The 22,249-nt window shown below is 38.6% G+C and overlaps 2 protein-coding genes across 3 annotated transcripts in view; one reads left to right on the plus strand and one right to left on the minus strand.

Moving 5' to 3' along the window:
• The window catches only part of LOC137983555 (intraflagellar transport protein 80 homolog), a 13,811-nt gene extending 6,856 nt beyond the window's left edge, over positions 1-6,955 (minus strand). The window contains exons 1-18 of the mRNA XM_068830710.1: positions 6,839-6,955; positions 6,627-6,754; positions 5,619-5,676; positions 5,464-5,515; positions 5,271-5,382; positions 5,084-5,194; positions 3,955-4,023; positions 3,716-3,825; positions 3,416-3,505; positions 3,159-3,240; positions 2,981-3,036; positions 2,391-2,607; positions 2,201-2,282; positions 2,044-2,118; positions 1,866-1,914; positions 1,655-1,769; positions 447-511; positions 211-346 (exon numbers count right to left, since the gene is read on the minus strand). Coding sequence (XP_068686811.1) covers positions 211-346; positions 447-511; positions 1,655-1,769; positions 1,866-1,914; positions 2,044-2,118; positions 2,201-2,282; positions 2,391-2,607; positions 2,981-3,036; positions 3,159-3,240; positions 3,416-3,505; positions 3,716-3,825; positions 3,955-4,023; positions 5,084-5,194; positions 5,271-5,382; positions 5,464-5,515; positions 5,619-5,676; positions 6,627-6,663 — 1,516 coding nt within the window. The 5' untranslated portion in view covers positions 6,664-6,754; positions 6,839-6,955. The remainder of the gene's footprint in view (positions 1-210; positions 347-446; positions 512-1,654; positions 1,770-1,865; positions 1,915-2,043; positions 2,119-2,200; positions 2,283-2,390; positions 2,608-2,980; positions 3,037-3,158; positions 3,241-3,415; positions 3,506-3,715; positions 3,826-3,954; positions 4,024-5,083; positions 5,195-5,270; positions 5,383-5,463; positions 5,516-5,618; positions 5,677-6,626; positions 6,755-6,838) is intronic.
• LOC137983553 (uncharacterized) lies at positions 3,325-22,224 on the plus strand. Of its 2 annotated transcripts, XM_068830708.1 has the most exons (14): positions 3,325-3,384; positions 8,142-8,239; positions 8,571-8,755; positions 8,834-8,942; positions 11,163-11,402; positions 12,290-12,835; positions 12,924-13,163; positions 13,819-14,750; positions 14,928-15,087; positions 16,838-17,035; positions 17,738-17,984; positions 19,337-19,882; positions 20,803-21,348; positions 21,939-22,224. In XM_068830708.1, the coding sequence occupies exons 4-14, from the start codon at positions 8,864-8,866 to the stop codon at positions 22,222-22,224; spliced, it is 4,020 nt and encodes a 1,339-aa protein (XP_068686809.1). In that variant the 5' UTR covers positions 3,325-3,384; positions 8,142-8,239; positions 8,571-8,755; positions 8,834-8,863. The 2 variants fall into 2 exon arrangements, with proteins under 2 accessions (XP_068686809.1, XP_068686810.1); XM_068830709.1 differs by lacking the exons at positions 3,325-3,384; positions 8,142-8,239; positions 8,571-8,755 and having other exon boundaries at positions 8,771-8,942.
• The last annotated feature ends 25 nt before the right edge of the window (positions 22,225-22,249 follow it).

The following is a 22,249-nucleotide window of genomic DNA, read 5'->3' on the forward strand; positions in this document are numbered from 1 at the left end:
GGAAATCGATTTTCGTGTTGGTTTTTTTTTTTTTGGTGCTCTCAAAACATTAATTTTGTCAATGTTTCCTTGACAATGAAAGGGCAGGAAAAAACTTTTAGTTGAATGACCTTTGAGGAAGAGGGGGAGGGGGGGGGGGGGGTTCCATGTCCATTGACCCACCCCTCTTCCCCATTTATATTACTGTATATGGGTCTTGATATCAGTTACCAAGTTTCACAAGCTTTTCTGCTGGGCCAATGTGCTTGATAGGTGTGAGGTAAAGATCTCTGTTTTTGTCAATAATAGCCAGCTGTCTGTCATTGGTTGACCCACACTGACTCAAGGCAATCTCCATAACTTCGAGCTGCAGTGACAAAAAGATACAATCCAATGTGACCAAACAAATGAATGCATCAAAAGAAACTAGGAGGACCACAGAGAGTGCACATAAAGCTCCACCTTACCATGTGTTGCAGTGGTTGCCCACTTCCTACTGGTTTTCCTGACTGAGTTTCAAATAAGTGTATCACTGAAAGAGAAAGCAAGGCATTATTTACATGAACTGTAAGTAACTATACAGGCCACTTCTTCTTGCCATCAGGCTGCTTAATTCATACATTAACATTTTTGTTTTATTTTTACATTATATTTTTAGTGTCAACATTGCATAAATACCAATAATGATTGGTATTTATCAGGCATTAGATGAAACTAAAAGATGCAGCAGTACAGCATAGTCACCACAAAAATGTTTTGAATTCATAATTTTTTTTGCTGTAGCCATGTCATGAACTGAGCTCCTGCCACTTAATTTTTAAGATACCAACAGCAAAATTTTGAGCATAAATGCCCAGTCAGATCTCCAAAATCTAAATAACTATTGTTCCCTAAACACTATGCAGCAAAACAAGAACAAAACATTTTCGCACTGATATACCAAGATGACGTCAAAGTCAGAGATAGCCATCTCACATATATTTTTGATAGCAATACTAACTTCTTACTAACCGAGCGTGAGGGCCGTACTGGAGAATATTGGCCCAAGGTCGTGGCAGTATGGACCGAGCGCAGCGAGATCCGTACAAAAACGACCGAGGGCCAATATTCCCCAGTACAGCTCGAGCTAGCTCGGTTAATAAGTAGTTTATTATATGGCTTTATAATTATTTTTTGCTTTGTTTTTGCAAGCCCGTAATCGGCCTGTGGGCATTACGGGAGAATAATGCCCTACAATTCAGTCACAATTAGCCAATAAGAGCGCGCGTTATATCGGCTACAAACACAAGCCATATAATAATACAGGATACATGCAACATGAACTTTGCTGCATGTATCCTTTTTTTCTCCCTTTAAAACAGTAAGTATTTAAGTGCCTTCAAATAGTGTAAACCCAGGAGTCGCATCAAAATTTGGCAAGATAAGATCATGCAGTTGAGTGTAGTCCTTCTAAGGAATTCTCCAATTTCCAGTTTTGATAGCATTAAAAGAAACATCATTATCAATCATTCACTGAAAATTTTTTAGTTGACCATTTGTGAGTAAACATAAATTTCACAGAATTGTTACTACTACAATAATAATAATAATAATAATAATAATAATAATAATAATATTGTCTACCATTAAATTTTACAGGTGAAATGTTTGCCTATCAATAATCCAATCAACTTACCTTTCTCATCTTTCCTGTCTTTAATTGCCAGTGTATCATTACTGATAGTGCAGGTCTGTTCATTCAGAACATCAGTTCTTAAACCTTGGTACTTTGGAACACATATTAAACGACCCTGCCAAAGACATCAATCATTGTTATAGATCATAAATTTCATTCTGTGATCTGATAGGTTATCCAACTCAGACCAAAAATTATTATTTGTACACACCTCATATGAATAAACCTGAAGACCTGCATCATCAACCAAAATAAAATGCCTGTAAAAGGACAATAGAAATGATTGTGTGAAAACATAATTTGAACTCTTTTTCCTCCTTAGAGTATTAAAACACAGTAAGGTAATAATTATTGCTTCACACTATGCATTGCACATTGAATGAACTTACTTTTCTGTTTGAACAACAAGGGTAATGTTTCCATTCTTGAGATCAAATATCATAGGTGTATTCCAGTTCTTAACACTGCAGGTAACAATAAAAACAAAGGCGTTGAGGGAGGGGATTGCTAACAAAAAGGTAGTTTTTTATTGAGGAAACACATTACCTGTAAATATAACACTGTGATGTTGTTGCCACAACAAGATGATTGAAAGCCAATGAGGTCTTGATAATACGATCTCGAAAGTCTAAAAAATGTCAAAATAAGATCATTAAATTGTGCAAAAAATCTCAATAATTTATAAATGAAAATTTAAAAGTCTAGAACAATAATATTATTACGTGTATAATTTTACCCAAGGATTCTTTGACATCATTGGTAACATCTCTCACTAGAATACTCTTTTTATCCGTCACAGTGACTTCAAAGTTTTTCCATTCAAGTCGCCTTTCAATCACATGAGCAAAAATAACCTGTCCATTGCCACAAGCCCCTGCAAGCTGAGTGCCATCACTGGACCATGCAATATTGAAAATGGAGCCTGTGTTAGGTTTCTCCAAACTGTATGACCACTGTGTGACACAAATTTGAAAAAAGCTACATGTAGTCAGTCAGAAAATAATAATGCTATCTGAACTGTGGTGATCAGTAGGTTTTTTCCCCTCATGTCATCATCTGTTCCTTTTTAATAAAAATTGCTTATTTACTTGCAAATTCGCTACATATGAACCAGTAGATCAGACGACATCACAGGTAACTTGCAAAGGTTGACACAGGGATTATTATAGGCTTGATTACCAGCCACTGTCTCAGGAAAGGAGTCCATGAGGAATGAAGACTGGACTCAATACAGTTGTTGAAATCAACCCTATGGGATTTGGAGTTTTTAGAAATCATTACATATCAATTACTGCAAGTAAATTGGCAAATAATATTATTATTTACCCCAGTTTTGTCACAGAGCCTCAATGTATTAAAGGAACCAACAGCAAAAAGTTGACCTATAATGAAAAAATAATAATAATTACTCTTCACTGAAAAACCAGCAAAACCAGTTATTAAAAAATGAAAAATTGTATGTGCGTACATTTACCGGTAAAGTAAAGAAATGTTTCCAACATACCATCAGGTGCCCAAGAGATGCTTGTTATAGGAAACTCGTGTAACAGACTGGAGTACAATGTGCGACCATAGCTGTCCCACACCTGGTTTGATAATAAAACAATGATAATTACTGTTAAGTACATCCCTGTATGTTTAACGCAACAGGTCCACCATGCTGATATGGAGAAAGAAATCTGCTCTTAAAAATTGATTTATCATAACATTTTGAAGATCAGGAAATAATGGTAAGCTTGGAAGTATGAGCTTTGAACTCACCTTATATTTACAGTCCTCTCCTCCTGAGATGATTATGTTATTGATTGGATTCCAGTCAACTTTTAACACAATTCCATCATGAGCTTTCCACTGTAGTGATTAAAAAAGTGAAGACCTCAATAAAGGCACAACCATGAAAACTCATGAAGCACTTTAAAAAGAGCTACTGATGTTCAGAAAAAATATTTTACTTTGTAATCAATAATCATTATTATTGTCATACAAAAAGATACCTTAGTCAATAGTCTATAAACTGGGCATTACACAACAAGATACACAACAAGATACACCACAATGTACCTGAACTGGTTTAGCAGCAGCTTGTAAGGGCTTGATGACCAGTTGCTTTCCATTTGAGTGAAGAATGTGATCTGAATCAGGGCTCCATGCTACAGAGTATACTGGGTTACCTGGAAATATAAAAGTTATATATTTTTTTATTATTTTTAAAATAACAACACCAGTATTTCATGTAGTATTTAGTGAAGTCAATGAATGTCTGAGTTGCTAAAACTAATAAAGCAAACCAGGATGCTAACCTGCTTGAACTAATGTTGACCTTAACATACCACTCCTTGACCAGATTTTCACTTGGCCATCTTCTCCAACTGGAAAAAAAGACACTTGTAGGTACATATATAAATCAACTTTACAGTGACTGGTAGCAGCATTGTTCTTTTTCTCATTCAGTACAATAATTATTGGAAGCAAACTAAGTCAACTTGGACAATTAACCCATTGACTCCCAGGGGTTCCCCACTGACGAGTAAAATCGTCTGGCATTAGACAGAGTAAAATACTAATTATGGCTGGTTCAGGCCAGCTTGGGAGTCAAAGGATCAACAGAATTCCAACCAAAACAAAGTAGATAAAAATCATCAAAACTTGATATTTAACAGTTACAGAGGTATCCAAGAATGTAAAGTGCAGGTTGCAGGTCATTGTTTTACCATAACTGAAACAACCCAAACCTTAACAAAAATGCTAACCTTATAGGCTTAAACATAATTCAAAGCATAGTGTTTAGGCCTTATGTTAGCATTAGTAAAGGTTTTGTTGTTTCAGTTATGGTGAAGCAATGACAGTAACCCTAACCTGCAGTTTACACCCTCCATAGAGGTATGATATTTAAGGTGCAGCTGACTAACTATGGCAATGGGAACAACAGCTTGAGTAGGGTCAGACAGCTTTAATTTTCCTGAAAATTCCAGGGTGAATTGTCAAAATTTATACTAGTATGATGTACACAGCTTTCACTTATGCATTCTTCATGGGTGCTAATTTAAATGAAATTCTGTCTGTAGCTTAGAGAGAAACCTGTTAGAACTCACTGTTTACATTTTCCTTCAAACTACAAAGTGTTTCAAAACCAATTTAAAAGTACTGTTTTGAAGCATAACAGGCAATGTGCAAAAAAAAAAATTAATTTAAGAATTTAAAAAATTGTATTTTACAAGGTAGAGATATAACTGTTGAAATATTCTCATTTTGAAAATTTGGCATAACAAAGCAATTTTTTCAAAGCAATTTTAATTTGCCACCTGATTATGAGGAGCAGCTTAGATGAAATGTGTGAATCTTAATTATGCAAATGTGGTCAACTAAAAAAATACCTTTAAAGCCTCCCACCAAACCCAAATGCAATAGTACTTTATTAAAACTCCAAACCTGTAACCATTGCCGAGCCATCAAAGCTCCATCTGCCAGAGAGTACAGCACCTCTATGAGCCTCCACAGACTTCTCAATACGACCATTGCGAGAAATAAGGTGAAATTTACCTGCAAAAGGATAAAGTGTTCTCTTTAACATAAATTTTATCTGAGATTTGTCTCTGACACTCCAAACTCAACTCACCATCTGTAGATGTGAGAACAAATAGTTCAGATTGACTCTGCTTCTTTCCTCCAGCACTTCTTGGAAACCAGTGTATATCAGTTGGGAAAATTTCTGTAGGTAACTTAATGACCTATGGAGCAAATGAAAGGGTACAAAGACTAACAAGTCACCTCTGCCATATCAGCCCTGTTTGATCCTACAAAAATGTTACCTGTGTTGTCTCATCTGATAACAAATTCCATTTTAGAATGCTGTGGTCATCGCTGGGAGGTAAAAATTGAAAATAAGCCATTATTAATGACCCTATGATTCATAGTGAAAATATGTTATAATAGAGTACCTTGTACATACAAACACACTACCTACCCACTGGAATACAGTTCATCTGCTGTTGTCCAACCCACACAACTCACCAAGTCTTTATCTGCATAGTTATTGTATAAGTTAAGGTTAACCCAATGACTCTCAGGAGTGAGACTTACTAGATTTTACTCTGTCTTATGCCAGATGTTTTTACTCGTCAATGCGGCATGATTCAGAGGTCAATGGATTCAAAGAAAATCCTATTTGTAAATAAGGCAAATAGTATGAGCAACTTTCATATAACCCCTTGGAACATTTTGTTTTCCCCACAAATTTTGCATAAACCATTGTCAACTATTCCCAAGTACATCTGAAAACAATACCGGTAGTTTATGCAAAGTGTTGTGGGGAAAACAATTATGCATCGTAGGTTAATTATTCCCTACAAGAAACTGCAGAAAGAGTAAGCTTACCCTTAATAATTTTTCTGTGTGAGGGTAAAGAGTGTTTTCATAGACGATAGTACAGGTGTCACCAATACATTGTTGACGATCTACAGTAAAATGGCATTCATTGGGCAAGTACAACAAGATTTCACTCTTTTGATCACCTTGACTGAAACCCTGCAGACTGATACAGTTGTTGGGGACAAAATGTTTCCACGTGTCTTGTAAACCCAGACCCATCATTGATACTGATACAGAGCCACAGAACAAAACAGATCATAAAAAAGGGAAACTAGAGTTCGGGTGAAGCTCGGTCACCCCAAAACGCAGACTGCAGACCGTGCAGACCAGGGGTAAAATATAGCGTTACCCTCACTATTATTGAGAGCTAACCGTAAACAGGCTAACCTGAATGTTATTTAGGCCTAATTCAGGCTAACAGAATTTTCATTTTACAGACGGTCTGCATAGTTTTTCAGTGTCCCGGTGAGGCTTTAATACATTCACATTTTTAAGCTCAAATGAGACAGTTCTAAGTGTAGCTCGTGTCTCCTTTACGATGTTCATCGCAACGAGCAACTTACACGGAAAAGTGCAAAATGGAAGGACTGTCTGTAAAGGATACGCTTTGATTCTTTGAGTACGTTCGTTTTGAACCTCATCTTGTGGTCGTCCTTGACAACAGCCGTTATCAACAATGGTAAATGGGAGTTCGCGGATGTGAAACCATTGATTTTCCAAATTTGCGGCACTCTGGATAGGAAAAATTATCAATTCATTAAAAAAATCCATATCTCCCAAAACAGGCAAGAACAATGAAACTGATACCAGTACTACCTTCACGACGTTTCGTTTGAGCTTGTGAGCCTTTGCAAAATACTGGTCTGAGTAACCTCGCAAAGCCGTGAGAATTTTTCTGGAAGCTACTGGAAACGAATTACTGTCTTCGCTTTTTTTTTTTTTCACCAGTCCCATAATACAGTTCATTTTGGGGGTGGTGGGAGGAGGGGGGGGGGGGGGGGGGGTATTTGCATCAAAACAATGGATATTCAGTTCACTGCAGCATAATACAGTCCCAAGAGTAAATAACTTGTATTATATTTATGTAAAGACCCCCCAAAACGTATTGCATTATGGGGTGCCGATGTTGAAAATAGTCAATTATCGATGACTTTTTGCGTGAAATCCACGTATTAACAATGTCACTCAATTTAGTCAATAATGGCGATGTTATTTTATATTCCTCTTCCTTTAATTAAGGTTGCTATCTCCATTCTTAACTCTTCCAAAAGGACGTGTTGCACCACAACGTATAACTTATTTAAGAGAACGGTACATGTACTGTTAGGCCAAGAACTAATGGCTCACTGCTTTTCCAGTCGGTATAGTGTGTGTTTCACCCACCACAGTAAATGGCTTAAAATATTTTTCTATGTTAACATACATAGCCGTTGTCCGACATGTGCGCTGTCAGTCATCATTATGCGCCCTTTTGTAGCATTTGGCGGCGTTCGCAGTCGGAAGAGCGAGTCTCAGAATTTTTAGGTGTGGCAGTGTATTCATCAGATTTTCTTGACGGAGTTGTAGTTATGTGAAATCTGTACAGAAATTTGCCAAAAAGTAGGGTTTCTTCCAGAGATGACTCGTGTCCTGCTCGTGGAGGTAAATGTACAGAGTCAAATGTCTTTTTTCCCGCATTCAGCTTTGTTTCGAATTGGTGTTATTTCCGGGCTTTGACTTTGCGAAAAATTGGAATTTCCCGTTAATTGTTTTTTTTCCTATTTAGATAATGCTTACATTTCTTTCTGTCTGTATTTCTCAGACATTAATTGTTTTTTCTCGTATTTAGACAGATTTAGATAATGCTTACATTTCTGGCTGTTTTTTCATTTGTTTAATTCGTCTGAGAACTTGATGAATTACGCTTTTTTAAAATTATAACCCTAAACTCAATTGTGTTTAAGACAAATAATGGATCCAGTGCTATTTTCCGCCTGTTATCTGGTCCCATTTTCAGACGAATTATACCACAGCAAAATGAAACAAACCAAATGGTTAATAACCTAAATTTCTTAATTTTTTTCCGCGAGAGTGAAAAATAAGACCGTTCAGTGGACCTTTTTATATACCCTTACTACAGGGCTGTCTGCGCCTCCTTCAACGGATTAATGCATCCAGTGCAGTGGAAAGTCATCGCACCAGAAAGTCAGAACATTCCTCACATGATTGCACTTCAAGGTATGCTGAGTAAATGTCATCGAAATCGTTAATAATATGTTATTCATGAAACAACACTGTTGTATAGTGACAAGGGAGACAACAGTCACTTGAAGGATGGAAGACAGACGACGGAAATGTGTCATTGATTGTTGGGCGTGCCTCTTCCGTCCGCGCAACTTTCCGCAAACCAATTTGAGAGCATTCCTTATTCCTCAGGATTGGACTGGGTCAGATTTGTAAAAAATGGATAAAAAAAACCCGTAACATTCCCTGTCTTCGAGGAGAATTTATTCATAAGGTACTTACGACATTCATTAAAGGTGATGATCTTAAACAAATGTTTACGCAGGACAGAATCTCCTTCAATTTGAATAAAACTGCGGTGAGAATTCAAAGCATGCTGGAAAAATCATCTTGGTATGTGCTCAAAACTTCCTGAGAACAATCGTGTCGAAGAGTATTAAGTTCCAACTCGTTGCTCCAGCCGTCAACACTTTGATTTCGCGTGGTAACTTTATCGAGACTTTAAGCAAGGTCAGTGAACTGGGTTCTCATTTTCTTGATTTCAAAGCTACATGTGTTAGTTTGTACCATTTCTTTTTTATTTCTTAGATTGGTAGTGGAACAATCGCAAAATAGGAAATGACAAAGGCAAGTATAGTTGGTGTTTGCCTCTTTGTCTTGGTCTCCCTCGCGTTTACACCCTTCGGTCTTCTGAAAGGTAAGCTTTGTTTTCTCAAGTAAATGAATTTCCTACTTATCTCCATCCGATATCTCCGTAACCCACTATCTTAAATTGCGATCTCTGCTTCATATGTGAGAGACTCAGGAATCAACCAGTGAACTGATAGGCGAAGAATATGCCTTTTTCGATATATTAAAATTCAGCTTAAAAGAGAGGTTTAGAGGACAAAGACAAAGGAAAGTAGATGATATGCAAATATTTTACACATTGATTCCAACGTGTTTCTATTGTTTTTGTCCCCACTGCCTCACTATCAAGCCGAATATTTGATATTTCGAAAATGGCCTATTTACTAACAATGCAATAAAAAGAAGGTCACGCGACAAAATATAATGCAATGTTACCGAGCTGCCATATGTGATACATGTGAGCCTTGAATTGTTATCCATTGATAACAACTGATTGAACTGATATTAATAGATATAAGAGCATCTCTTGATGACCGCAGTCGGATGCGACTGATAAATTTCAATCCATTTAGAAATCGCTCATGCAGCGCCAAGCAAATTTTTTCACAATAATTGATTGAATGAGAGGAAAATTGCCATGAAAAGACTTGCTAAACTAACAGAACTAATATGATTTGATTATGCAAGGAATACGGGGCAGGAATTGTAAAAAACCCTTCTATTTCTCTGCCTCATCCTGTGTGGGGATTATCAGCAAATTACTGGCCGCTCGAGCTAACGAAAGTGATCATGGAAAAAGTGCTATTGTTGAACTACCGTAATTGCCCGGAGTGTATGAACAGCTTCTCTGCAGGACTCAGGGGCTCTGGGAAATCGGTGCATGAAAGCCGAGGTGAAACGATTTCAGTCAAATCAAACACCAACTTCCTTACGCATGTGAACCAAAAAATCTGTGCAAAGACAAAGGAAATACCGGTGGGCTTTGTATGGACGGCTGAAAACCGTTTCGAAAAGGCACTAAGTGTGGGCGCGACTCTTGGAGTGATATCGTTAACGCTAATACTTCAGTATATGTGATAGCAATAATAATACGACGGAGGGCAGCGACCTAAACTCAATCATGGAATAAGCATTTTATCATACAGACTCTTTACCCTATTCCTGTGCACTCAGAACGTGAAGTTTGGACAAAAGAAGTAACAAAAATTTGCAATTTGCATAGAAAATGTATCTAATATGTTGTTTGCATTTGCTTTTCTGGTTGTAAATAACTTTGATGTTTAAAACTGACGAAATCCTCTAAAATCTCATCGCACGGAGCAGTACGTGTTCTTACCAGGGCCGTGCGGCTTTTTCCGGCCCTACTAATGCGTACGGCCCCTTATACGGGGATTTTCCCAATCGTTTTACAAAGAAAGCGCCCGTGGGCCTTGAGGGCGCAGGGTCTAATTGTTTTAGTATCACCCAACTAGTTGGACAGAAAAGGCAATAATAAAGTTAGCAAATGCAAGTTGAAAATATATTCATTTGGGAAGAAAACGAAAGAAAGCGTCACGCTTTTCGCTACTCGAGGACTACTACTAATAGTCCTCTAGTAGCGTAGCCAATAAACATGCGGCCTTTCCATTAGTCCACAAGTTGGGTGATACTAATAATAATTAATAATCTCTAGACCAGAGACTCTTATGACAATGGTGCAATGTTCAATTGCTGTCGGACGAACAAAGGAGCTAATGAGAGATCTTTAGTTTTTGTCCACCAACATGGATAATATGATGTAATCATAGTTACTCTAGGGACTGATTATGAAACCCTGGGAATTTCAAAAGCAGAAACAATACAGTCGCAATTAGAAGTTGAACCGACAGTGACCCTGCACAATCTTTTGTTTTTGGTTCGCAAGTTAATTTCGAATAATTTAGTCGAAACTTTTGATTGGTTATCCTGCCGAAAAAAGCGTGTTTTTGTCGGGTTTTGTGCAGGGTCAAGGCCAAAAAAGCGAACAAAAACATGAAACAAAGAAACTTGTCGATTTCATAACCAGCCTACATCTTCTATTAACTATGATGTAATGCGTGAAAACCACCCATAACCGAACACACTTGTTATAGGTTTTCCATTATTATGATATGGAAGGCCTCAAAGAAGGAAATTAGTATAAAAAGCGTTGCCTCAATTTAAAATAGGGATCCGGCTTCGCCAAAAAGGGAAAGAACCATGCAGCACCAATGCTATAAACTTTTGTGTCTCTTACATCAGTGACTTCTTTTTACGTTTTTATTTTTAGAGAAGAAGTGGAAAAAATACAGACCATACTGGTGCACACCACAAGGGAGAACGTTTGTTAGAAGAGGAACTACTGCACGGCAATGTCAGGGTTATTGTAGCGATCGCTGTGAAGCAGTCGAGTGGTGGCGGAAAGGAAAACAAGCCTGCTACATATGCAAGAATGTAACGCTCATGACGAAATACCCTTACAAGAGTGATATGTCCTTTCCACCAATCGTGTTCGTCAAAAAGCCGAATGGTATGAACTTTTTTTTTCGAATGGTATGAACTTTACTGAAAACCCATGTCGTTTTCTTGTCGCTAAAAGTGCGAGACGTCAGAATTGTGTCGATGAAAGCTGCATTTCACTTCTTTAATTACTTAATTATTAATAATAATAATAATAATAATAATAATGACTTTATTTAAGTCTGAAGTTTATTTAGCCCGGCGAGCACGAGTGCTTTACCAATTTGGGAGACTTCAAATTAATTGAAATTAGAAGAAATCGTCAGTGATGCTCTCTCTATAGCCATTGATAACAAGAGACTAAAAAGAGTAGAAAACACGAGATTTTTAGGAGTCATTATCCGTCAAAACCTGTCATGGCAACCACACATCACAGCATCACCAAATCTCGTCAGTTTTTTCTTACAAATACTCTAATACTCCCCTACCTTCAGTACTGTTCTATCGTTTGGGCCTCTACATATCCCTCTTATCTTCAACCAATCTTTGGTTTCCAAAAAAAGGAAGCCCTAAGAATCATGACTCACTCTCCCCCGCGTGCACATGACTACTCTCTATTTCGCACATTAAACATTCTCAATATATTCAATATTTATAAGCATCAGGTCTCTTGTTTCGTTTTCTTTCATATGCAAAAGATTCTCAAGCCCATTCCAATCTTGTCTCTCTTAAACTTAATTCTGTTTGTCATCAATATTTTACAAGGCAGTAAGATAACTTACATCTCCATACTCAGAAATACTCTTTTATTTGTATAGTTTTTTTTTTTCTGTTTGTCATCTGCTAGTTCGCCTGATACCCTGTATGATCTTTGCCATATACGCCTCTGGTTAGACATGTAAGTCCAAAAGTAGGCCATTAAATTGTACAAATCAACTTATTATCTTTTTAACACAGGTGCGGCTCTCTTCAATATTTCACCAGTTACAAAGCACATTGTGAGAACGTCAACAACTTCGTTGGATGAAAGAATCACCACGATTTCTTCAAACGAAGTTACTACAGCAACTATAGCCATGATACTCTCCACTGTCACAGTGGCCGGCCCCTTTACTAGAGCTCAAGAAGAGACTCCATTATCCACGACAGATAAAGTGGGAAAGAATACCTCATCACAAAACAACAATTTAACTTTCACTGGAAAAGAAGAGCCACACGCAACCTCTTCACCTTTAAAGGAGGGAAGAGCCACTTCACCAGAGGACAAAGGAACCCCTTCAGGAGTAAACAAGGAGGGAACCACCCCATCACATGAAGCAACTAAATATTCATTGCATTGGCAAAGAAAAACATCACCACTACAGCAGCAAACAACGTTATCGCCAGAAGATGATGGAACAGCTACATCTGTTCCGGTTATAGCAACCTCCTCATCAGAAAAGCAAAGACTAACTTCTTTACCAAATGGGAAACTATCCAGTAAACCAAGAACACCCAAAAAAGGTAAAATATAAATTGCACAGCCCTACAAATTTATTTTTTGCGACTTTTTAGCGTCTAATTTTATTCTTGACGTCTTTTCGTCTTTTAGACAAGAAGTGGAAAAAATACAAGCCATATTGGTGCACACCACCAGGGAGAACACTTGTAAAAAGAGGAACGACTGCACGGGAATGTCGGAGTTATTGTGGCGAAGGTTGTGAAGCGATCGAGTGGTGGCGGAGAGGGAAACAAGCCTGCTACATATGCAATAATGTAGCGCTCATCACGAAATACCCTTACAAGAGTGATATGTCCTACCCACCAATTGTCTTCGTAAAGAATCTCAGTGGTATGCTTTTTCCTCTTATTTCAGCTGAGTATGAGCACGATGTTTTATACAAAAATGATTCTTGGATAATGACTATAAACCGTAGGCCCTAAGGTTCATAAGGTTCATGCATATAGGTTCATAAGTTCTCTGTGTGACGTTAAAGAACCCAGACACCATTCGTGAAGTGCAGGGGATGGAGTCCCCAGTGTTGTGAGTGTCCTTTGTGAGTGTATGGGTGGGTGGGTGGGTATAGCAGATCCACATCAGCTGAATAGCTGCCAAACCTTCAACCTGCTCAAACAAATGAAAAACAAACAATAATCGCCGTGAAGGAAACGCAGACCAAAGCCTTTGAAAAAAAGCCTGAAAAAAATCTAGTCTTGCAAGGGTATTAAACTTGACGTTGCGATTGGAAATCCTCTGGCAAAAGTAAGGGGATTCCAAACCCTTTCGTATACCCCACTGCACTGCTTTACCGACTGAGCTACCAAGCCATCTGGGAGCTGCTCGTTAGTGAGATGATCATTGTCATGCGAAATCACAAGAACAAATATACATCCCTTATATGCTGTCATCTCAATGAGAGTTTTGTGAATAAATTTCTATACAATGTGTTTAAATTACAGACTTGGAAAAAAATGATATGTTAATCCTGGGTAAAAAAAAATTTTAGGTCTTGCTGCGATTCCAACAACGTTACCTATCACAAGCAGTATTCCATCTACATCTGATGAAGGAATCGCAACAACCTTTCTGCTCGAATCGAAGACGACAGCTCCCTTAAACGAAGGAACCACAGTTTTGTCCGTTCCAGAGACAGCCTCACATACAAATGCAGTTGTGACACCATCCACTCCAGCGATAGTTTCACATTCCGGTACAGTAAGCAGTAATCCATCAACATCGTATGGAGGAATCCCAACGATCTATCCGCTCGAAACGAAGACCACAGCTCCGTTAAACGAAGGAACCATAGCTTATTCTGTTCCAGAGCGGACATCAGAAACACATGCAGATGTGAGACCATCCACTTCAACGATAGTTTCGCTTTCCGGTACAGTAAGCAGTAATCCATCTATATCGGGTGGAGAAATCCCAACGACCTCTCCGCTCGAAACGAAGACTACAGCTCCGTTAAACGAAGGGACCACGGTTTTTCCGGTTACAGAGATAGCATCAGAAGAAGAACTAAAACCCTTAACTCCAGAAGGAAAAATAATCGCATCACCGCCAGACGAAGAAGCCGCAACCTCCTTACCAGACAACGGAAAAATAACGTTTTCACCTGAAGAAGAAGAAACAACCTCATCACCAGAAGAAGAAGGAATAATCACATTACCAGACGAAAAGTCTACACCCTCACCAGTAGACGGAGAGGGTACAACTCCATCAGTATATAAAGAAACAAACACTTTACCATTGCACGGGGAACAAGCGATCTCATTACAAGACAAAGAACGAGAACCTTTGACAGACGAAGGTGATACGTCGTCACTTTCACTTACGGGAAGAACAATGTCATCAGTACATAAAACAGGAACTGTCTTACCGGAAGAAATGTCAGAAGTAACCACCTCGTCAGAAGATGAGGGAGCAACGACGCAGGTAATCTTCTTGATTTCACTTCACTTTTTCCCCATTTTCTTCTGAGATTTAAGAGTTGTGATATTGTGATTATTTCATTGGTAAAAATTTCCTCATAAGTTTATGTGAGTGATCAATTAATTAAAAGATACAGTTGTGGAAAGTGAAGGTCGGAGAGTTTGATTTTTTGGTTTGAAGGTTGTTCTACCAAATAGCCCTCGGAGTGTAGCTGCGAAGTCTCTCTCTGGAACAGAGCTTGAAGTAACATGGGAACCACCCAGTGAAAATGGCATCCCTATTTTGTTTTACAAAGTAGAAGTTAAAGCTGCTGATGTCACGGACCTTGCGCCCTCAGACGGTAAATGCTTCATCAAAATGAGTTTAGGATGGTATTCAAATCTGTATGTGCTTTAATATTGTTCCTCTCGCAACGTCTCGTGCACGGGCTTATAGGGAGTTGAAGCTCTGCGATGTGACGGTAACGAAAACGTCATTTAAAACTGCAAGTTCAGGTTTATTAATCTTTTTCGTCATTATGTCGGCTTGTCTAACTTCTTAAAACTAGTGTAAGTTTCCAGGAACTGAATTAGGAGGTGCCGTATTGAATCTACGACAGAAAATTCAAATTCGCTGCCTTTTGTTCACGTTCTCCATAAAACTAAAAATGCACGTGCAGAGCGTGCAAAGCTATTGTTTTTGCTCATTACGTTGCCGTCGCGTCGTAAAACCGCCGCTAAAACACAGGAACCCTATTGGTATGATGTGCCTTGATCTGTCACAGTAAGGCCCGATTCAAACGTCGCACTTCTGCCGTGTCGAGCTCAATTGAATTGAGTTTGACATAAAAGTTCGACAACTAATTCAGACGTCGAGTGTAACTGTGCCAATGTTGTACAATACTGCTTAAAGGCATGCGCAGTCGATAAAGGATTAATGTTCATACATTATTATGTACTTGTTATATACCTAGCCTTTCACTCAACAAAACGAGCACTGTGATTGGTTGGTTTTCGGTCACGTGCCCCTGATCAAATTCAAATGTATCCTGATCGGGATACAATTCCACAGTTGTTGCCCGCTCCGGATATTTTGCTGCGATTGTTGACGGAAAAGTCTAAATATACAACAAAGCACTTAATGTCTGGTCCCTCGGGAAACTAGTTAGTTTTGTTTTCCCTCGAGTCCTGATGTTTCCCGAGACGACTCTCGGGAAAACAAAACTAACTGTTTCCCTCGGGACCATACATTAAGTGTATATTATTGACTCAGGGAACGCGAAAATATTTGGCCTGAGGTCATGGCGTACGGACCTCGCTGAATATTTTGCTATCCTAACGACGTTAACTCAGTCAATAAGCATTTTATCATATGGGCTTTTTACACTATTAACGAGCACTCAGAATACGAGGTTTGGACAAAATAAGTAGCAAAAATTTGCACCAGAAAATTTATCTAATATGTTGGTTGCATTCGCTTTTCTGACTGTAAATAACTTGGATGTTTAAAAGCGACGAAATCCTCTAAAATCGCATCGCACGGAGCAGTACGTTTTCCCAGCAGGGCCAGCGACAGCCGGCAAACGTAGAAAATGGTGGGAAAATCATGGTCACGTGGTCACTTTTGCCGTTCGCTTTTCACGTAAACGTGATACTAAATCTCTCTATTAATATAATGCCAAAATTCCGAAGTTTCTTTTTACTTAGCACTTCTGTTTATTTTGCGTCTCTGCCCTGGATTTTTTCACATTGGTTTACTCATAGTTACTCTAGGGACTGGTTATGAAACCCTGGGAATTTCAAAAGCAGAAACAATACAGTCGCAATTAGAAGTTGAACCGACAGTGACCCTGCACAATCTTTTGTTTTTGGTTCGCAAGTTAATTTCGAATAAATTAGTCGAAACTTTTGATTGGTTATCCTGCCGAAAAAAGCGTGTTTTTGTCGGGTTTTGTGCAGGGTCAAGGCCAATAAAGCGAACAAAAACATGAAACAAAGAAACTTGTCGAGTTTCATAACCAGCCTACATCTTCTATTAACTATGGTTTACTGCATCTGCGAGAAGAAATGATTCCTTTAGCATGCGTCCATATTTTCTTTCATATATTTTAGGATTGGATGGAGACCGTTCATTTCGAGTGCCGGGAACCAAGCGATCTCTTATTGTAGATTCTCTGAGCCCTGACACACAATATAGGATAGTAGTGCTAGCAGAAAATCCGTACGGACAAGGACCACAAGCAGAGGGTGTTTATACAAGAACTTCAAAGTCTTTTAGGGCAAGAATTGAATCATCGAAACCAGAAGAAGGTAAATACTCTGTGTGCGCATAGTGTCCATGACAAATGGTTGGAGGGGTGCCAAGGTAATGAAAGTTAAGGAAGCAAGAAAAACATGAGAGCAGATTAGTTGCTTAGTGTGTAAGGTGTGATCAAGATTAGATGGATAAGATTGTTTGATAACTGTTAGAGTTCAACTGCATTGTTTTTCGTAAGAGCAGTCTCTCACCTCCTATTCTTAATAGTTCTTAGGATTAACGACCTGAACTGAGCTTCTCGCCTTTTACCGTTATCGCGTTTTTATTTTCTGGGGCTGGTCTGTACAAAGGACATTTTGACTAAACCTTAAAGTTGTTAATGAATGAGTGAACCAATTAATATGATAATTAATTAATTAATTAATTAATAAGTAACAAACAAAACGCTTTAACATAGCATGGATTTGACGGTGAGCTTGTCTCAGACTAAACTTGATTTCTCCTGGATTTGCTGCATTCACTCAGTTAAAGGGGTTCAGGATTTCATCACATCAGCTCAAGGTAAAAGTAAAGGACAGCGTAGTATTCTCAAACTGCAAATTGGGTAACGCATCTTTTCACTTCATGCGTCGAACAACGGTATGGTTGAGCAAAGGCTGTTGTGTATATCTATTCCAAGAACAGTGAAAGAACTACAATAATGCTTTTAGTCTTTCGAAATTGTTGATAATAATGTATTTGTACACCTTTTACAGAGAGATTAACATCTTGTGTAAGTGTTGACGTGGATGTAAACGTCTACGTGCTAAACGCGAGTCACGGTGTCTGGCCGCACAGTGGTTTATGCCCCGTGTTCATTGCTTCCAACGCATCCAAGCATGACAATTACAGGGTGTCTGCTGACTTGTTTGTACCCAAGACAAGAGGATTGAACAATAACGTCTATTTTGGTATTCTTTTCAACGCTGCTGCTGAGAACCATTTTGATTTTGTTGTTTTCAGGTAACGTCGTGCTAACAAGGAAGAGGCATGTCAGAGGTTAAGCATCGCGTTAACGTGAAACGGCAAACGCGAAACGGCAAACGCGAAACGGCAAACGCGAAACGGCTGCTGCTTGTTATTCTAATTCGTCTCTCTCTTTTGGAAAGTTACTTGATACCTGCTGCTAACACGCAAGAAATGACCTCATATCAAACGAGTTTCTTCCATTTTTGGCAAAACACAAATTTTAGTTCGACGTTTGCTGTTTGCCGTAAACGTGGTGCCTAATCTCTCTAACAACTCTTCTTGATAAATACCGTAATATATCACGTTTTGTAGAGATAGTAATTTACCCTTGACGAACATGACAATTGAGAGTGTTGCTTGATTAGGAGTCCGAAACAATTTAAGGTGGCTCAAATCAGTTTCAGCACTTGAAAGAAACATTCTTATTAGAAGGATTGACACTACAACACTTAATCACTTAACAGGAATGTTATGGTACCATATCAAACACCAATTATTGCTATAAAAGACTTGGTCATTTTTGTGACGTGAAAAGTTACCGTGGCAACGGGAAAGCCTTTCAAGAACACCCCATATTTTGGCTTTAGCTGCTCATATCTCAAAAACAAACTCGGTGACCCCCATTTTTTATTTCTGAAATGTAATCAGCATGTGAAAATTACACTTTCCGCAAACTTTAAAAAATTCTGTGGAGCGGATTCAGAGCCACCTAAACTAATTGAAATTTAAGATAGCTCTGAATCCGCTCCACTGATCTCTTTTGTGCAATAAAAAGTTGGGATCATCAAGTTAGTTTTTCAGATATGAGCAACTAAAGCCAAAATATAGGCTGTTTTTGCAAGACTTTCCTGTTGCCGTGGTAACTTGTTACGTCACAAAAATGACGGCGTCTTGTTCAACAATGATTGATATTTCACATGGTACCAAAACATTGCTGTTGCGTGATAAAGAGTTGTAGTGTCAATCCTTCTAATGACAAGGTCTATTGAAAGTGTTGAAACTGGTTTGAGCTACCTTAAAGGAACAAACTAAGAGTTTAAGATTTTAATTTGGTCATTACACGCCTGAGATTTGCTGGAAAGAACGGCCTCAAACTATACCACCAACGTGCAGGAAAATGGCGGCTAAGTTAACCCGGCAAGTTGTCGTCGTCGATCGTAACGAGGGATCTGCCTCGCTTTAATTTATAGGCCATGTTGGTGGACGAAAGCAAAGGATCTGTCATTAGCTTCTTTTGTTCGCCCACCAGAAGTCGTACATTTCTCTATTGTTATTGGTGTCTCTAGAGGTTAGTTGAAAACGTCCGATTCAGTCAAAACTTCAATGTTTACCCCTTCATTTCACAGATTCGGTGATAGCGACGGCACGTGCTTTCAAACTGGTGTAATGCGGGAAGGCCAAATGGATTGGTTTGGATCTCAAAGTGGCTCTTGCCCATATGGCGCTCCGTATAAGGAACGCTGGATTCACACAATGCTCGAGGTCAGAGATTCTGAAGTCACTGTATTTCTAAATGATGTTTACTTGACTTCCTACCAAGGTCACATTCCTCAAAAGGCGTCTGTAGGCGTAGTATTGGCTAATAACAAGGGTAATGTAGCACGATTTAAGGACCTCACTGTCACTGATCAACCATCACTACCATTTTATATGAAGAGCTGTGCTTCGTTACAGCATCACTCAGAATACTATACTCTTATTAACCAAAATGATGTGTGGTCTCGTGGATTTTGCCGCGTACTTCTCAAAGACACGCCTGTTAAAAACGGCCCTAGCTACCAGATTTCGGTGGATTTTTACAGCGAAATGGACTGGAGCGGAGATAGAATTTCATACGTGGGGATCCTTTTCAACGCACGTGACATCAATAATGCTGACTTCATTTACTTCAGGTAAGGGACTCTGTCATCACCGACTTGCCTGATCAAAAAGGATTGTGTTAAGAATTATCTTTCCTTTAGTTTTCTCTAAATTAACGGTCAAGGAAATGTTTTCGATTTTATTAAGCGTAAACTTTCAAGGAAACGTCGTCGTAGTTTCAGATCACAGCTTTAAAGGTTACAGGTCAGGTTACACTGAATCACAATGCCTCAGTTTGGATCGAAAAAGAGGAAGAAAAATCAGTTTATAACAACACTAGGTGAAACTTGCAAACTCCTCTCACTGAAATGGTGGTTTGACGCGTTGTAATTTGAAAAATGAGCTAAAAATATGCACACGCGGTTATGCCGTGTTTCATTTTCCATTCGTGTTAGCTGGCGAGTTAAAACTCAGAGCTTGGACGAAACTACCCCAGGGGCAGTGTTTAACACTAACTTTCTGTGGTAATCAGCCGTGCGGGAAAGGGAACTAGTTGAAGTCAGGCGGAAGGTTCAACTGTCACAAAGATTGCCTTGTCAAAATCCGAAAAACGAAATCTTATGCGGTTTGATATAGGTGCTTGCAAGATCCAAACAGTTTTACTAGTTTATGTAACCGAAACGTCATGAAAAACTTGCTAAAGAATGTTTTATCGAAATCTCAAATTTAACGGACCGTACTGTAGAATACGGCCGGCTTATTTAGCCAACCACAGCGCGCGTACCATCTGAGAGATATAATAACAACAGTTAAACTCCGTAAAACTCCATCCGATTAATTCAGCAAAATCAACTCAAACTATGGCAAGTTGCATTGAATGATGATGCAGACTGAAATTATGAGTTATTTTATCAAAATATGTAGAGTGGATTTACTTCAGTGTTTCGACACTCAGTTGAAAACGACTCCACGTGATTAAAGAAATTGAGGTAAGAATGCGTTCTTTTTGTAGGCCATTGTGGAAGGATCACTGTTACCAGACGGGGTACCTGCTAGGAAGCCGTGAGATGAGAGAGGCATCTACAAGGGGACATTGCTCCCGTGTAATAAAGAGCGGAAAATGGTTTAACGTGCGTTTGGAAATCCGCGGTTACAAAGTATATGTCATGATAAACAATAAGCACACTACAACCTTTAAATCACATTACCAATCGAGCGCAGACTTGACACCGGGAATCGGGCTACTTGTCACTGGTGGGTGTCAGAAGTCGATGCGTTTCAAAAATTTTGTGGTGTCGTCCCTTCCAGAGCTTCCATTTGTCTACAAAAACTGCCAAGGTGCTAGGGTTACTGCGAATGTGTTCAAGCTTTTGTCACACAACAGTAATGAACATGATGAATATCAAGGAATTTGCCGTGCCTTGTTTCCCGAGGTTCCTGTGGGAAAGAATTACGTGTTGAGTGTCAATATCCATGGTCTGGGAAGTGTAATGGGTGAAAAATACGGAGTAATATTCAATGCCAAGAGTGCTGATAGCTTTGAGTTTGTTTGTATCAGGTGAGTATTCAAAGCAACATTTATGATAATTGTTTTTTTGAAGAATAAAAGGAAGAAAAACAGAGCCGACTCCGGGGAAAAATTATTATTATTATTATTATTATTATTATTATTATTATTATTATTATTATTATTATTATTATTATTATTATTATTATTATTATTATTATTATTATTATTATTATTATTATTATTATTATTATTATGAGTTATGGAGTTATTATGGTGCCGAGTTCAATCCATGAGCCTAGGGCAGCCATAAGTCTGCTGGATTACTTGATGGATAGAGTCTTCCTAAGTATGTGAGCAGTTCCAAGGAGGACGGTCTTCTGTAGCTCTGTTATTCTGATATTGCCTGGGATCTTCGGTTCCCTTCTTGATAAGCCCAAAAGCTCCAGTGATCACTGGGACAGTTGTTGTTTTCATTCCCCACGTTTTCTCGATTTCAATCTCAAGATCTTTGTACTTTTGTGAGTTTTTCCTTCTTCTTCTTCTTCTTCTTCTTCTTCTTCTTCTTCTTCTTCTTCTTATTATTATTATTATTATTATTATTATTATTGATTTATTCTCGTTTTGATGTTACCTTGTAGACCCTACAACCGCGATAATTGCATTCAAGTGGGTAGCCTACAAGACAACGAAGTCAAAATTTATTCTAAGCCTAAAATATTGTCATGTGGATATGGATCTTTGAGAGGCGGAAGTTGGCATAATATCCGAGTTAAGGTGGCCGGAAGCGAAGTCAAAGTTCTTATCGACGACCTGACGGTAGCCGTCTTCATGAGCCACTTTGATCAAAGTGGTCGCGGAGGAGTAATACTGGGGAGCGGTGTTGAAAGAAAGCTAAGTTTTACAGACTATGCTCTCATAACTTAATGCACGGACAAGGTGAAATAGACTG

The sequence above is a fragment of the Montipora foliosa genome, chromosome 13 (assembly GCF_036669935.1).
Source record: "Montipora foliosa isolate CH-2021 chromosome 13, ASM3666993v2, whole genome shotgun sequence".
Classification (NCBI taxonomy): domain Eukaryota; kingdom Metazoa; phylum Cnidaria; class Anthozoa; order Scleractinia; family Acroporidae; genus Montipora; species Montipora foliosa.